Raw genomic sequence first — 15,795 nt, forward strand, 5'->3', positions numbered from 1 at the left:
CTTCCAGGAATTGGACTGATCAGGTTAGTTCTTTCACACAGCCAATACTGCAAACATGTTTTTCAATATAAAGTGTTAATGCACATGAAAACAAATAATATAACAGGATTAACAAATGGATGTAGTTTCTTACCAGGATTAGCACAAGGCAACCACTGACGCTTGGTTGATTTGTCTTGTCCTTTTTATTTTTTATGGCTTGGTCCAGTCCATAATGCATGTAATCTAAGACTCCTTGTGCCCAGTTGTAGCTGTTCATAGCTTCTAATGTGTCGATCATAGTCAAAAAGGTCCAAGCCATTGTCGCCCCAGAGTTGCAAAAGAGATTTGTGATGAAGAGCTCTAGGATTAACAACCTGACAACATCCATTGCATTCTTCTTTCTGTCATCTGCTATTGCTGTGTTCAGACACCTATCAATCTCAGTTTTTGTGATTTTTTTTGACTTCTCGAAGTACTTCTTTTCGAAGGCCAAATTTGTTCTTGTGGAAGTTGTTGTGCTTGGCAACTTGTTTCCTTTGTTTGGCAATCCAAAGATGTCAGACACATCATTGCTTGTAATTTCATGCTCGTTGCCTTCACTGAATTTGAATTTTTTGGTTGCGGGGTTGTAGAGTCTGATTAGTTTAATTATTTGATAATTAGACTTCTGGCATTCTACCTTGGTTAACTGACCTTCCATGTAAGCCTTGATGATGCTCCAGAATGGCGTTTTTTGTAGGATCTTGAGGACGTCCTTTCTTGCTGCAAGCTTGTCTTTTACCGTTTGCAATGTGTTGTCAAATGTGAGCATGTTGCTCTTGATCTGCACATAATCTGGGTTATTGCGTCTGTTTGGTTGAGGTTTTTGTGTTTGGGATTGTGTTTTTTTTGTCTTCGTTGTTTTCTTTGGTTTCAGTGTGTTTGCGGATTTGGGTGTGGATAGTTTGGCTTTTGCTGTTGTTGGTGGTGTGCCTTGTGTGTTTCTTGATGCTGTTTTGTGCTTTTGCTGGCTTGTGATCCTTTTGTATGCTTTTTTTTTGAATTTCAACCCGGTTACCTTTTTCCATATGACCACCTGCAAAGTGAAACAAATAGGTTACTTTAACTAAACAAAAGAAAGATGAAACATAAGTATTAATACTTCTATGACATGGTATTAACCATTTACTTCTATGCATTTGAACCTCATGCTTCTCTTTTTTAGTGCACTACGATTTTTTTTCATATACATTTCTAGTGCATGTTGCACTAGAAGAGCAAGATGCATAGAAGTCCCAGATTTTGATTAACAAAGGATGCTACATATTTTGGTCTTCAAGTGCACTGCTTTGCAGTGCACTAGAAGAGAAAGATACATAGCATGCTATATATTTTTGGTCTTCAAGTGCAGCAAAGCACTAGAAGAGAAAGATGCATAGCAGATCACAGATTTTGATTAATAAAGGATGCTATATATTTTGGTCTTCAAGTGCACTGCTTCGCAGTGCCCTAGAAGAGCAAGATGCATGGTATTAACAGTTCAAGTTCTATGACATGGTATGAACAGTTGTGAAACGTATACATTTGCAGTGAAACATGCGTCTTTTCAAAACATTGCTATTGGACTTTGACGTTAAGAGATTTTGTAATACCTGGGAGTCTGATAGTGATGCTTTGTCAGCCATTTGTGAAGAATCTTGAGTGTTTGTTTCTGTCATTGTTGGACCTTTTCGTTGGTTACCTGTATTAAACGTGGTACTCTTGCATTAGTTAGCAGAATCAAGACGAAAGTGGAAAGTCATTGTGGGTTTTTCAGATTGTACCTTTCTGTCGATGTTTATGGAAGAAATTTTCTTCCCTTTTTCTTGGTTGTCCTTGTGCTCAGTTGCTTTTTGTAGTGTCGATTTTGAAGACTTTTGGCTATGGTAGAATATAACTTCGATTCGCCGGCTTTCTCGTTATGGAGTTTGTCGTTGATTGGTGGTTATGGAGGTTGTCTCCTGCCTGGTGGTTATGGAGGTTTTCGCCTGCTTTTGGAGTGGGTCGCGTCGCAAAGATCGGAGTGAGAGGGTGAGTGGGTTTTTCGCTTTTTGGGTGCGTGCGTGTACTCTGCGTTGAGATATTTTCTTTTTTTTCAATGGGCTTAGTGAAATTGGGCTTTATTGGCTTGTTGAGTTTTCTGGGCTCTTTTTTTGGTTTGTTTGGGCTTTTTTTTGTCAAATTAGACTGGGCCTTTTTTCTGTATTTTTCTATGGCTTGGTTGATTTGTTTTGGGCTTTATTTCGTTTCTGACCTTGATTTTCTCAACTTGGGCTGGGCTTTTTGAAAGTCACTGTTAATACGCATTTTGAACACTGTTAATTCGCAGTTTGAAATATAGAAGAAGCTATAGAGTAACAATTTTTTACATTTGAATCTCACTACACAGTAACTATTTGACATTTGAAAGTTAAGAAGCATCAAAAGATTTTGGTTAGAAGCTACATATTAACAATTTGACATTTGGAAGTTAGAAGCCGAACATTTACTATTTTATAGTTCTAAATTTTGTGAAATCCATGCTTTCATCCTTCATTCTCTTTTGTGAAATACCAACTTTTTTCACTTTCCATTGTCTTCAATAAAACTTCTTTTCTCATTTCCCACACATGCTCTGTACTCAAGCTTTCTTCAATTTGTTTTCCTTGTGACAACTTCTGCATGTAGTACATGACAAATACTCCACAATCGTTTCTGCAAATTCACACACACACATATATATATGCAACATTTAGTGAATCATAGTTTAATTTGAATTGGGGGAAGAAAAGTGTTATTGTGAAACTTACGACTTTTCAGGTTGTTGGGCGCATTCCCTGTCCTCCTTAAAGTTGAATTTGGTGGGATCATGTTTCATCAGATATTGTATTGTTTGAGCAATTGCTGGTGTAACTTTCAGGTTTCGAAGAAGTTTTGCAATCTCGTCGGTCAATTCTTCATTGTAGACGGGCTTCTTGAACTCAAGAAGTGTGAAGCTGTTTTTTTCTAGAATTGTTGGAGCACATTCCTTGACACTATTGAGGAAGACATTTGTTGCGTCTGCCTGCATTGTAGGCAAGTATGTTGTTAGCTTCACTGATTAACTGTTTTGTTCATACCTTGTATTAACAGTTCATAGTAGGAGTCTGTCTTACCAAAATTATTGCTTTTTTGTTGTAGTATTCAACGGTTTGCTCAGTTTCCCCCTCAATGAGTTGTAGTGCGTCCATTGCAATGAATTGGTGTCGAAGACAAGCAGGGTGTGGTGTCCGCCATCCGTTATTGGTATGAACACCTTTGAAGTTTTCCCTATGCATTCAAGGAGTTTGACAAAATATTCATCGAATGTTCTTGGGTGCATTTTATCTGTGAGATACCTCTGCAAAATTAATAGTTTCGGCATTAGAGAGAATGTGAAAAGTATAGGAAGATGAATAATTTGTGATTTTTACTAGAAGTAATGGGATAGCTATGATCTTACGTATGCGTAGCACGTGATGTATGCATTCTGTTGTCTTTTAGGGTCCTTCTTTTCATCATGATGAAGTATCTCGGCATACGCATCTATGATTTGTCCATAAATTTCAGCATCTCTTAATAAGCTTTGTATGTCATCTTTGAACAAAATGCTTGTCCCTTGCCAAAAAGCAGTGCTGTAACAGTATTTGTAGTTAGAAAAAATGGCAATAAAATTGAAAGAACTGTTCAATAAAGTTCCAGTATAGGGTAATAATACTGCTTGTTTCCTAAAAAACCTTTTTCTAACGCATGTCTACCATTGTAAAGTTCCAGTATAGGGTAATAACACTGCTTGTATCCTATGAAATCCTATATCTAATGCATGTCTATCACTGCAAAGTTCCAATATAGGGTAATAACACTGCTAGATTCCTCTGAAATCCTATAACTAATGCATGTCTACCCCCTGTAAAGTTCTAGTATAGGGTAATAACACAATGAAATCCTATTTTCTAATGCATGTTCAATAATAGCATCTTGCATTGAAAATGAATGAAACACATTGCCTTACCCATCAACTGAATTTTTCCAGTAATTTCTCAGCTTTTCTTGTGAGAGTTCATCCAGCATGTTGTAGACCTGATATGTATTCCATTGCAGGAATGAACCTTTGGCCTTCTTCTTTGATTTGGCTGGTTTTTTTTGTGCCTTTCTCTTTTGTGCTCTCGTCTCTGCTTTAGGGAATGAGGAATCTGGTTTTCTTGATTTTATCTTTTCTGCTTCACCTTCTTTCTTTTCTTCTTTATCCTCTTCACTCTGCAGTTCTTGCGCTAATTTTTGATCTCTCAACAAGACAATAACAGCTTCCTTTTCATTAATAATGTCCAAGTAGGAAATCTTCTCTGCAAGAAGTTGATCATTTTCTAGCTGCAGCTTTGTCATGTAGGATTTTTCCTGATGAACATCTAATTGTATGACTTTCTTGTGATGTGCTGCTTCCTTAACCATCTTCTGCAGTTGCTGCTGATGCTTCAATAATTCTTCTTTTTCATTGTACAGCATCTGAATCAATTTATTCTGTTTAATGCAAGATGCTATTGCATCACGGATCTTTTGATGCTCTCCTTTCTTCGTCTAATATTCAGCAGCATTATTGATCGCCATCATATACTCTTTTGTAAGTGTATTTCATCCTCCTTGTATTCTGGTACTGATCTAACAATTTCCTCAAACAACGTTGAATTCCGGTATTCTGGGATTTCATTTTGGAGGTCTTCTTGTACCTGGTGGTGTTGCTGGACTTGATGTTCAGCAGCATCATCATGGTCTCCATTCACTTCAGCATCCTCCTCCTCTTCATTTTCTTCTTCAGCAGCATCACCATGCTCTTCATTCACCTCTTCAGCAGCATCATCCTTGTCTTCACTCACTTCTTCAGCAGCATCATCATCATGCTCTTCATTCACTTCTTCAGCACCATCATCCTCCTCTTCATTCTCTTCTTCAGAATCATCATCATTCTCTTCATTCTCTTCTTCAGAATCATCATCTGGCTCTTGAGCTTTAGTGCTTTTTATCTGTTTGTTGAGTAGAGTTAGTATTAAGAGTGCACTTCTATGACATGGTATTAAGAGTGTAATTCTATGACATGGTTTTAATAGTGTACTTCTATGAAATGGTATTCATAGTTTACCTCTGTGACATGGTATTCATAGTTTACTTCTATGACATGGTATTAACAAGTATGTACATGACATGGTATTAACAATGTTGTCATATCAGCTGCAGATTATTTGAAAGGAAAGAGTACCTTTATCTGGTTGTTGTTTAGATGATGAAGCTTACTGAGTTCTTGAAGACTCCATTTGACAGTGGTGTCATTTGTTCTCTTCCAGGAATTGGAGTGAGCAGGTTAGATCTTTGACACAGCCAATACTGCACAATATTTTTTTGAAATATCACGTGTCAATTCATATCATTAGAATAATGCTACGAATTTGCAGTTTGGAGATTTGTGTTCTTACCAGTATTAGGATTAGGCAGCCACTCACGCTTGGCTGCTTTTTTTTGTCCTTCTTGTTCTTCTTTGCTTGTTCTAATCCAAAATACATGTAGTCCAAAACTCCTCGAGCCCAATTATATTTCCCCATCTCTTCTAAGGTGTCTATTGTGGTTGTATATGTCCAAGCAAGTGTACAACCAGAGTTGCAGAATAGATTGGTCATGAAGAGTTGTAGGATTATCAATCTTGTTACATCCATAGCACCCTCTTCTGTTTCATCTTCAAGTGCTAAATTCAAGCACTTATCAATTGAAGTCTTTGTTATCTTCTTATACCGCGCGAAGTATTTCTCTACAAACTGCAATTTTGGCCTTGTTGAGGTTGTTGTGCTTGGTAACTTCTTGCCACTGTTTGGCAAGCCAAAAATTTCAGCCACATCATTGCTTTTCATCTCGCTGTCAACATCATTAAACTTGAACTTCTTTGTCTTTGTGTCATAAACTTGTATGAGTCTCACAATGTCGTAGTTAGACTTCATGCACTCTGCCTTTGTTAACCTTCTCTGGATATATGCTTCTATTAATGCCCAAAAAGGTGTCTTTGATAGCAGTGTTAAGACATCGTGCCGACGTTCAAGTCTCTGTCTGATGTTGTCAATTATTGTTGCAAAAGAGAGCATGTTGCTCTTGATCTGCACATAATTCGGGTCCTCCCATCTGCTTGGCTTCTTGTTTGTTGTTGTTTTGGATGATGACTGTTGGCCTTTTGTTTTGGAGTTTCTTCTGGCTCTTTCTTTCTTCATCTTTTAATTGGTATACCTGCATTAGAAATAGGAACACGACAGTAAAGTATCGGTGTTAATACCCCATACTGGAACTTGACAGAGGTAGACATGCCTTAGAAATAGTATTTCATAGGGAATAATCAGTGTTATTACCATATACTGGAACTTGACAGTGGTAGACATGCCTCAGAAATAGTATTTCATAGGGAACAATCAGTGTTATTACCATATACTGGAACTTGACAGTGGTAGACATGCCTTAGAAATAGTATTTCATAGGGAACAATCAGTGTTATTACCATATACTGGAACTTTATCTATACTGGAACTTGACAGTGGTAGACATGCCTTAGATATAGTATTTTATAGGGAACAATCAGTGTTATTACCATATACTGGAACTTTATAGCCATTAATCAGCATGCTAGCCGCTAAATTAGTGACTAGAGTAATGGTCCTATGCAGTCAGTCCTATAGTGAAATCCAATATAGTTTCAAGATTTTGTCCTACAGTGAAATCTAAAATACTGTTATTACCCTAGACTGGATCTTTGTAGCAAATAATCAATATTACAGTAAAGGTTTGGTTTGTAAATGTCTTACCTTTGAAGCGTTTTCTTGTTGAAATGGTTCTCTGAAATTTTGTCTAGGTCAGTGTCTGGTGTTTGTTTTTGAAACGAGATCAATCTTGGTGGTGGTTATGGAGTCTCGGTTTCGACGACGATGAAGACGAATTGATGAAGACGATTTGACTTGATGAAGACGATGAGTGAAGTGAAGAGACGTTTTGCAGAGAACGTTTAATGAAAGTGCTGGAAGTTACGGTTTACTTTTTTTTAAGTTACGGTTTACTTTTTTTTTTTTGGACGAAAGTTACGGTTTGGGCTTGTTTATAAGTTTGGGCTGGGTTTGTTTTGGGTGTCTTTTGAGTTTGTTTGGTGTTGGGCTTGATAGTGGCAGACCTGTAATTTATAGGAACTTGAACACTAATTTGTTATATAATAAATGGATTTTGGGTGTGTTTATAAAGTGTATTCTATGTGGGGTTTTTTTATAAATTCAGGTCCCATTTTGGGTATATTACTAAAGCTCCCTTTTTTATTTCACTTTTGTTTAGAGAGCCCATAAAAAATGAAATAAAAAGGGCTAATATAAATAAAAAAATATTTACATAAAAAAAATCCATATTCAAATCAAATAGGATTTTCTCTCATATCAACCGTTGGATCAAATAATGGTGTAGGAGATCAGATTCGCTCTCATCATATCATTTTCAATTCTTAGCATGTTGTGTAGTTGCCCAGCAAATGATTCACGAGAAAAGGTTTGCTCTTTTACTCATACAAGAAATTTTCAATCACATCAATGAATGTGAGCAATAAAATTTGAGTTCACATAAATTACTATGGTAAATGTGCAACTAATCACCAAAATCCAATTTAATAAAACAATACTCATGTTGTTCATTTCACTCCCCCACTCCTGAGTCTCTTATTTTGTTGACATATATATTCGTTGAATTTGGTGTAACATTCGTTAATGGTTATCTATTAAGATTTGAGGCTCTTCATTATTCTCGATTCTTCTTCTTTTTTGAATCAAAGCTAGGAAGGAATAGGGAATTTACTCGCATACATTGCTAGTGCTTAAGAATTTCAAATATGTGACCACTAATTTTAAACTAAGTATGCTTTTTCATTATGATATGACCCCATTGACCTAAGTTCTTATTAGCTGGAGTGAAAATCTTGAAGTTATTGAATACGACTCCGCGTTGTTGGACTTGACAACACATTCTCAATAGTTGCATTCTCCACTTATCGCAACCCAAACTCATGATAGAGCTACGCCTAAATAGAAGAGATGGGGGACATTTTTGGGGACACAAATTTTATGCCCAATAAGATAGTTACACGTTGACTCTAGTGGCTCCAAAATATAGATTTACTATCGATCAAGAAGCGGGAAGAAAAACACAACTAATTGCACATAAATTAGGAGTGAAACTTGGGCCACGAATTGGGTTAAGTTATCCCCTGCAGCGTCCAAAGAAGATCATGGGAGCCAAACCACGTCTGAGTTCAACTCGGCCTCTAAGCGTACACCACGTGGCACCAACAATTGAGAACAGCCAAGACTACTTGAAACAATATAAATATCCAAAGACCTCACATCATCTTAAGTCTAACCTAAACATCGGAGGCTTCCTTATTGATATGTCTCACAAATTTTAATCTAGTCTGTCTTTCCTTCTTAAACTCAATTTGTCTCACATCAACCTCAAATGTCAATCTCATATCTAATTTTGTTTCATTCTATCAACTATTTTAGAGAATACGCTTAAGTCTTTTGATGTTGCACAAGCGGAAACGCTTATTTATTCAAATGTTAGCCATGTTGTTGCCATGCGTGCACAGCATAATATATATTTTCTAATAATATAATAATGCTTTTAAAAGAAAACTCTTTTGTCAAAAAATTTGGTATACCTATTTTTCCTATTAAATTACCACGCTAATGTCAATTTAGTCCTTGGAACTTTTTTTGGGGTTAATTAAGGGCCTAAAATATATAAAAATAGGGAATATGGGAATTGATTTTACTTTTTTCGAATTTTATCCAATTTTCTGGTAATAGTAAGGGAAATTTATAGCTTTAAGCAAAATAACATTTAAACTATTAAAATGCTAAAAATATAAGTAAAAAAATTAAAAACAAAAGAGAACCTCTTAATTTCCAATTCCACAAGAGAGTAACATCAACTTCAGAATCCATCAACATTGATAGGGTGGAAATTCCTTTATCCACAGCTAACTTCAATCAAAGAGAAAACCCTAAAGCTAAGCTTCCAAAGTTTCACAATTCCTTAAATTTACCGCAAAACCACCAAACCAATTTCCAACCGAGTTCCTGATAACACCCTCCAAATCCTATAAAACCAGAATTACTGTTTTGAAAAGCAATCTTATTTTCGAATGGTATAAACACATACTTCACTAAGTACTTTTGAAGCGGTCTAAGCTAGTCCCCACTAGTTCCAGATCATCATGATAACATGTAATGGTTTTGGGTAAGACTTGTCGGAAATGTTTATCATATTACATTTAGTTCACTCCAATATTTCACACAAATCAAACTATTTAAATCAAAAAATATGTTTGAAGAAAAAAAAATTATTTTTTTGATTCAGTACAACAAGCATTATAAGTTCGATCTTATTTTCTAACACATCAATTAATTAAAACTGTGTCTTTTATTGCAAGTTCTAATTTGTTGTTTCATATCATGAAGGCTGTGACTCTTAATAAATCAATTGTTTATTATATATATATATATATATATATATATTTCAAGCTATAAAAGCATGACTTGGACGATCACACTCTTTGTTATTTAAGCTGTACATGTTTTTAGTGTTTCAGAATTAGAAAGTTTTATTGATGTGATATTTTAAAGAGTTTTTTGATTATTGGTACTATTAATTTATTTAAATTAAGCTTAAGTCGGAGTTTCTTCAATGTTGCGTGATCGTTAGTGAAGCCGCACCAGATTGTCTTAATTTTGATGTTAGATTGCTCCGTTATTGTAATGACCATTTGTGGCTAGTTTGTATTGACCTCTTGTAGCAATTGATTTTTTAAGCTAAATTATGAATGCAATCCCTGAATTTCTATAAATAAATAAAAAGTGTTCAACCTAAGATTTTTTTAATTAACATAATATAATTAGTTAACCACCTTTGGATATGATTATTGTTAATTAGTGAATTATATTGTAAAGGAGGAGGGAGTACTTGGTCAAATTACACATTAATCATATACATCCATTCAAGCATTGAGAATTATAAAAATGTAACCCTATACCCATTTAATATAATTTGGTGGGTTGTGGTGCATTTATACAAGTTTTATCATTATTCTTCGTCCTCGTTGATAGCTGAATCCTTACATTTACATCTCTCTTCATCCAAGATCCTTATTCTTGGACAGGTTAGGTGTTTTTCTGCTCATTACAAATACAATCTAACCCACCAATGGCATGCAACTCTCATTCCATATTATTCTTTTGTTTATTTTCTTATTATTCTATACTGTTGATTAATTACTTAAATTCCTAAGATTATTTGGGCTCTTGATTACAAATACAATCTAACCCCACCAACGACATGCTCCTCTCATTCCATATTATTATTTTGTTTATATTCTTAAATACAATCTCTTATTGTTTTTCTCACAAAAATTTCAATTTTACTCTTATTCATTCAATAACAAATTATAAATTTAGTTCTTTATATAACTTAATACTAAATTTGTGTTCATGGGTGCTACTTTATACTTGTTATTTTTCTCCTTAAGCTTTTCTATGTTCATGGGTGCTACTTTATACTTGTTAATTTTAAGCTTTTCTATAACTTCAAATTAAATTTTACTCTTACTCTTATTCATTAAACCACAATTTTAGCTTTTGTTTTGAACTTTAGTGAATGGTCATTCTTGATATTTTTGGGTATATATTGCTAAAAGATGTTTTATTTAAAGATTTAAACTTCATATTGTATTATTGTTTAATATAATGTGTTTTCATTTAACAATTTGCTAAGAAATATATTTTTGAAATAGGTGAAACGGGTCGTGTTGTGTCATTCGTGAATTGTAATTGGTCGTGTTCGTGTTGAGTGTTTTCCACCCTTTAAAAAAAGTGGGTTGACACGAACACGACAAACACGATCTATTTTCCAGGTCTAGTCACAACGACATGGAAGAAATTAGGGCAGCTTTAGGTCATAACAAGAAATATAAAAGCAAAGTTAAAATTTTTTTAAAAAAAAAAAAACATGTAGAAACCAGCTTCAAAGCACGAGAAAAACTTCCATGACACGGGGATGCTAGGATTAGCAATCCACATTATTGACACCATGTTGACCTCACTTTTCCCCTTAAGCAAATCCCACCAATTAAGGGATAACCCTTGCTTGTCATACCTCACATCCCACCAAACAAGGAGTAGCTAGCCATGCCCCCTCCCATGCCTTATCAATGCCCAAGGCCCCATATCAGGGGGAGGCCATGTAGAATCCCCAAATCAAGGAGAGTCATGCATTCTCTACCACTACTTGGACTACAAAAGGGAGCTTACCACCTCCAAGCACTCTCCCAAGCCCTCTATTTCTCTTCTACAAGAGCTCTTAAGCCTCTCTCTCCATATCTCTCTCATGTACAATATAATCTCCATATTCAAATATAAATACAAAGTTATAAATTATAGTAGATGTAGCCCTATTATAGGTGAATCACTCAAACATTTGTGTTATGTGTGTGATTGTATCTTAATCCGTTTGTTACAAATCTCTTGTAATATTGGGCAGATCTTCCAAGGCGTCAATCACGACCTTGTGGGCAAGGCTTTTACACAAAAGGGTAACAATGTCATTTTTAAGCAAAATTAGTCCTTTTCAATATCCTTATTACTAAACTATTTATGACTAATAATTTTTCTTATTTATTTAGGTCACTTACACGCCAATATAAACAATTACAATTTCATATGGATACACGTTCCTCTTAAAAAAAAAAACTAGTATTAAGTAATTTAGCCTTTTAGGTATGATATTAGTATGAATTTTTTTTTTGTTGGTGATGAAAAAGAAGTGTAAATTTAATTAGCCATTTTTGTCAACAAGACCTAGCCTAGTGAAAAATGGTTTAACTTGTAGACGAAAGGTCTCATGTTTGAATTTCTATGACATCTTGATTGTCTGTGAAAAACTCCCCTCCATTCTATATATAGTTTAGACTATAATTTGTACTAAAAATAATAAAAATAAAAGCCCTAATAGAGTTTTTCTTTCCAACTCGAGTCTGACCTGATAGTTGATTTTTCCAAAGCGCACTTGTACATGTCTCCACTTACGAAGTTAGGCCATCTCCAGTCATAGGGCTAAATGTAGTCCATGGCTAAAAATTTAGCCATCCAAAATATTTATTTTTTAAAGAATAGTGTATGGCTAAATTTTTCCATCTCCAGCCATGCGAGGCTATATTTTAGGGTCATTCATATTTTATTATTTTGAGAAACACTATGGTACAACACATACATTCCACAACTATGTATTGTTTAATTTAATTAAACTACTATTTAGAGACAATATTCCATGACCAAGAATTTTTTATAATTTTTTTAAAACAACACTTGAAAACATTTGAAAAGGTGACTACAATTTTTTTTTTAAAGGATGGGTTTCAATGGTTTGACATCCAACAGTCATGACCAATAATTTTTTATGATTTTTTTACGAATTGAAAACATTTATAAAGGCTTTTAAATATATTTATATATATATATATATATATATATCCAACTGACATTATCAATGAAAAGCACATGCATGGAGCCCACAAAAAATTTGGCTTAGGACTAGGCTAAAGTTGGGCTAAATGTGGCCCGGTTGGAGGGCTAAAGGGCCAAATGTGGCCCTCCAAATTTGGCTAAAATTTTATTTAGCCTATGGCTGGAGATGAGTTTTGCATTATTTTAGGGCTATATTTGGGATATAGCCCATGACTGGAGATAGCCTTAGGACCCAAAACAGACGTCTAGACTGATAACCATCATTTCATATCATACATACAGAACCCTCGAAAATTCTGTCATAATAATGGTAATAATAATGGTAATGACTTCTTAAACTTTTTCCTAATGTCATAATAATGGTAATGACTTCTTAAACTTTTTCTTCTCTCAAGTGCTGTAAATAAATTTATAAAAAAAATGAAACTAAATACAATTTTGATTCTTTTGAAAGAAAATTGAAATTCATAATATTGTAAAATAACACAACGACTTGCATTGTGATGGTCAACAGGTTTGGCTCAATAAAAAAGGGCATTGACTTGTAAACGCTTAGTCAATTGTTCGAACCCCATGATAACTTGGTAACTTGCATTGTGATGAGCAAAATATTTGTGGGTAGACCATGTCTTTTTTCTTTCTATAGCAAGCAAGAAGTTAACATGTCATAATTTCTAGGGACCAAGTCATACTTACCAATATAGAAGGTTTCATAAAGAAATACAAGAAAGCTTAGGACACCTTGGCAAAATTCCAAGGTGAAAGTTAAGCATAAAATGCTAGCAGATCATAGCTCAAATTAACAGTAAAAATGGCAGAAGTGAAGCTCTTTAGGACATGGTCAAGTCCTTTTGCTTTGAGAATAGTTTGGGCACTGAAACTCAAAGGTGTCCCATATGAAACAATCTATGAAGATCTTTCAAACAAAGGCCTTTGCTTGTTCAGTATAACCCTATTCATAAAAAGGTTCCAGTGCTTGTGCACAATGGAGAACCAATTATTGAGTCTTTTGTAGTTCTTGAATACATGGATGAAATTTGGAAGGAAAATCCCTTGCTGCCTGAAGATCCTCTTGAGAGAGCCGCTGCACGCTTTTAGGCCAAATTTGGTGATGACAAGGTAACCTAAAATCACTCTTTCATAATCAGATATAAGCATATGCTTGTAAAACTTAAATATGGCACAATAATTTTGTACTACTTACTCTGCAAATTTTCATATGAAGTTTCACACACTTGACTCAGTATTTCTAGGCAAAAAATTAAAATAAATATAATGGAAGCTAATTCAAAAGAAAGTTAGTCAATAAATGCAAATGCTCCTAGTTCCGGTAGCTTATAAACCCTCTGCAACTGCATTGAGCACCCATGGAGCCATGGAGAAGGCAGGATAAAAAAATTCAGAAGGGAAAAAAAAATTTGGACCATTTCTCGATTTATGCGTGTCATCCTTGCGCAGGGGCCATGCTAATCTTCTCTGTATCGTTCCAATTTTATCGGATGTCCCCAAAGGGACAAGCTTTGTTGTTAAACGACCATATATAAAGCTTTCATGCATAGAGGGGTTTTTCAATGTGAGACTTATTATGCAACCTCCTCCTTAATAGCGAAGCCGCTTCTACCTTTTATCGGGCCCCAAGCGCAATCTCCACCACAAAGTGGATTGAATTACGACCCCACGTAACTTAAGAGTAAAGAGGTTCACAATTTTTCATTCTAAACATCTTAAGATTTCTTCATTAACGGCGATATTATCGGCGATATTTCACCGATAATATCGATATTAAAGACTATGGTGGCACCGTGAGGGGGCTAGGTCGGGAAGGAGGTATCGCTATTTGGGAAATTTTAATTTTTTATTTGTTATTTCATAAGTGTTGGCTAAGGTGGAAATGGTGAGTTTTGGGTTCATACAATTATGCTGATGTGGCTTATGAGAATTCATTATATTAATTTAATAGTTAGTATTTGTTTAAATACGTATAATTATAGCGATGCTAAATACAGAAATTCGAACCTTCGCTATTTTTATCAAGTTAGAAAAAGACATCTTGCATATTTGTAATATTTGATTATGGATATATATTGTCTTTGGAATAAAATAGTCCACGGTGTAGCAACAGACCCATTAGTACTGTAGTCGTTTGGAGCAATTGCTGTTATAGAAATTATAGTTTTCCTTTTCCATAAAGTCAAATACAAAAACATTTATATTATAAATAACTTATAAACAAATTGGAAAGCTTTTAAGGTACAATGAAATTGAAGAAAACAAAATAATAGGTAAGTAAAGCAAAATAAATAATAAGTAAGAAGGTGAGTTTGGTACAATGAAACACGTCAAAGACACTGTCCTAAAGCCTTTGTAGCCTCCCTATGTGCAGATACTGACGGTCTACACTCCAAGATACGACCCCTTGTACACAAACTTGAGATCTTCTATGAGCACGTTCATAAAAGGATATAGGTATCCAAGTTACAGAACCATTGCCAAAATAATAATATAAAGTAGATAATATATATAAAAGTAGAAAATGAGAGAATTAGTTTGTAGTGGTGATTGTGGTATGTGATATTCTAATGGTGTATTGTGGGTGTTGCAAATGTGAAGGAGGAATGACCTTTTATAAGCATCCAAGAACATGTAACCTTCACTAACTAGAAAATTAAGGCATTCAATATAGAAATAAAACTTGAATATTAAATATTTATAACCCCCATAATAAATAAAATAAAACAGCCAAAATAATAAATAAATAAAACGGTTAAATTTTTAAAACCTTTTTAAAAATCCAACAATTGCTCCCCTAAGAAAGTTCATGGATTCGAGTCCTAGCATCCAGTGTAGTGTGTGTGTGAGTTTAGAATATTATCATATCGCCCCTTTTAATAGAAAAGGTCCTAAACAAAAAGGCAACGGTTTATGAGTTATTTCCAAAAACAAAAAAACAAAAAAAGGGTATTGTTATAAAACTAAGGGGAATTGTAGACAGCAATAAGAGGAAAAGAAATACAGAGAATTTATTCTATGACCTTGTATCAACATATCATATTCATCTTTGATAAGTGCCTATTTATAGGCTTACAATAGAGGTATTTAACCCACAATTTATAGCTACTAATTACAATAATAAGGGCATAGGTTACAAAGCAATTAAGGGTGGAGGTAATGGATATTATGGTGGTCATACACATTCCATGCATTTACAACACTCCCCCTTGGA

At 34.6% G+C, this 15,795-nt stretch overlaps 2 protein-coding genes and 1 non-coding gene across 3 annotated transcripts; all 3 read right to left on the reverse strand.

Annotated features, from left to right (window-relative positions):
• Positions 1–18: 18 nt before the first annotated feature.
• LOC148917064 (uncharacterized) lies at positions 19–1,147 on the reverse strand. The gene has a single exon (XM_089051554.1). It carries the CDS (start codon positions 791–793, stop codon positions 20–22), a length of 774 nt encoding a protein of 257 aa, XP_088907680.1. The 5' UTR covers positions 794–1,147; the 3' UTR covers position 19.
• A 1,992-nt stretch (positions 1,148–3,139) lies between these two features.
• LOC148917065 (uncharacterized) lies at positions 3,140–5,205 on the reverse strand. Its single transcript, XM_089052362.1, has 3 exons — positions 4,010–5,205; positions 3,461–3,632; positions 3,140–3,358 (listed from the first exon to the last, which is right to left on the reverse strand). Exons 1-3 carry the CDS (start codon positions 4,498–4,500, stop codon positions 3,140–3,142), a joined length of 882 nt encoding a protein of 293 aa, XP_088908488.1. The 5' UTR covers positions 4,501–5,205.
• An 8,779-nt stretch (positions 5,206–13,984) lies between these two features.
• Positions 13,985–14,087, reverse strand: LOC148917066 (U6 spliceosomal RNA). Its single transcript, XR_016127587.1, has one exon. It is a non-coding gene; the product is annotated as a U6 spliceosomal RNA (small nuclear RNA).
• Between the last annotated feature and the right edge of the window lie 1,708 nt (positions 14,088–15,795).

Source organism: Prunus mume, linkage group LG5, assembly GCF_029339155.1.
Source record: "Prunus mume cultivar Tortuosa linkage group LG5, ASM2933915v1, whole genome shotgun sequence".
Lineage (NCBI taxonomy): Eukaryota > Viridiplantae > Streptophyta > Magnoliopsida > Rosales > Rosaceae > Prunus > Prunus mume.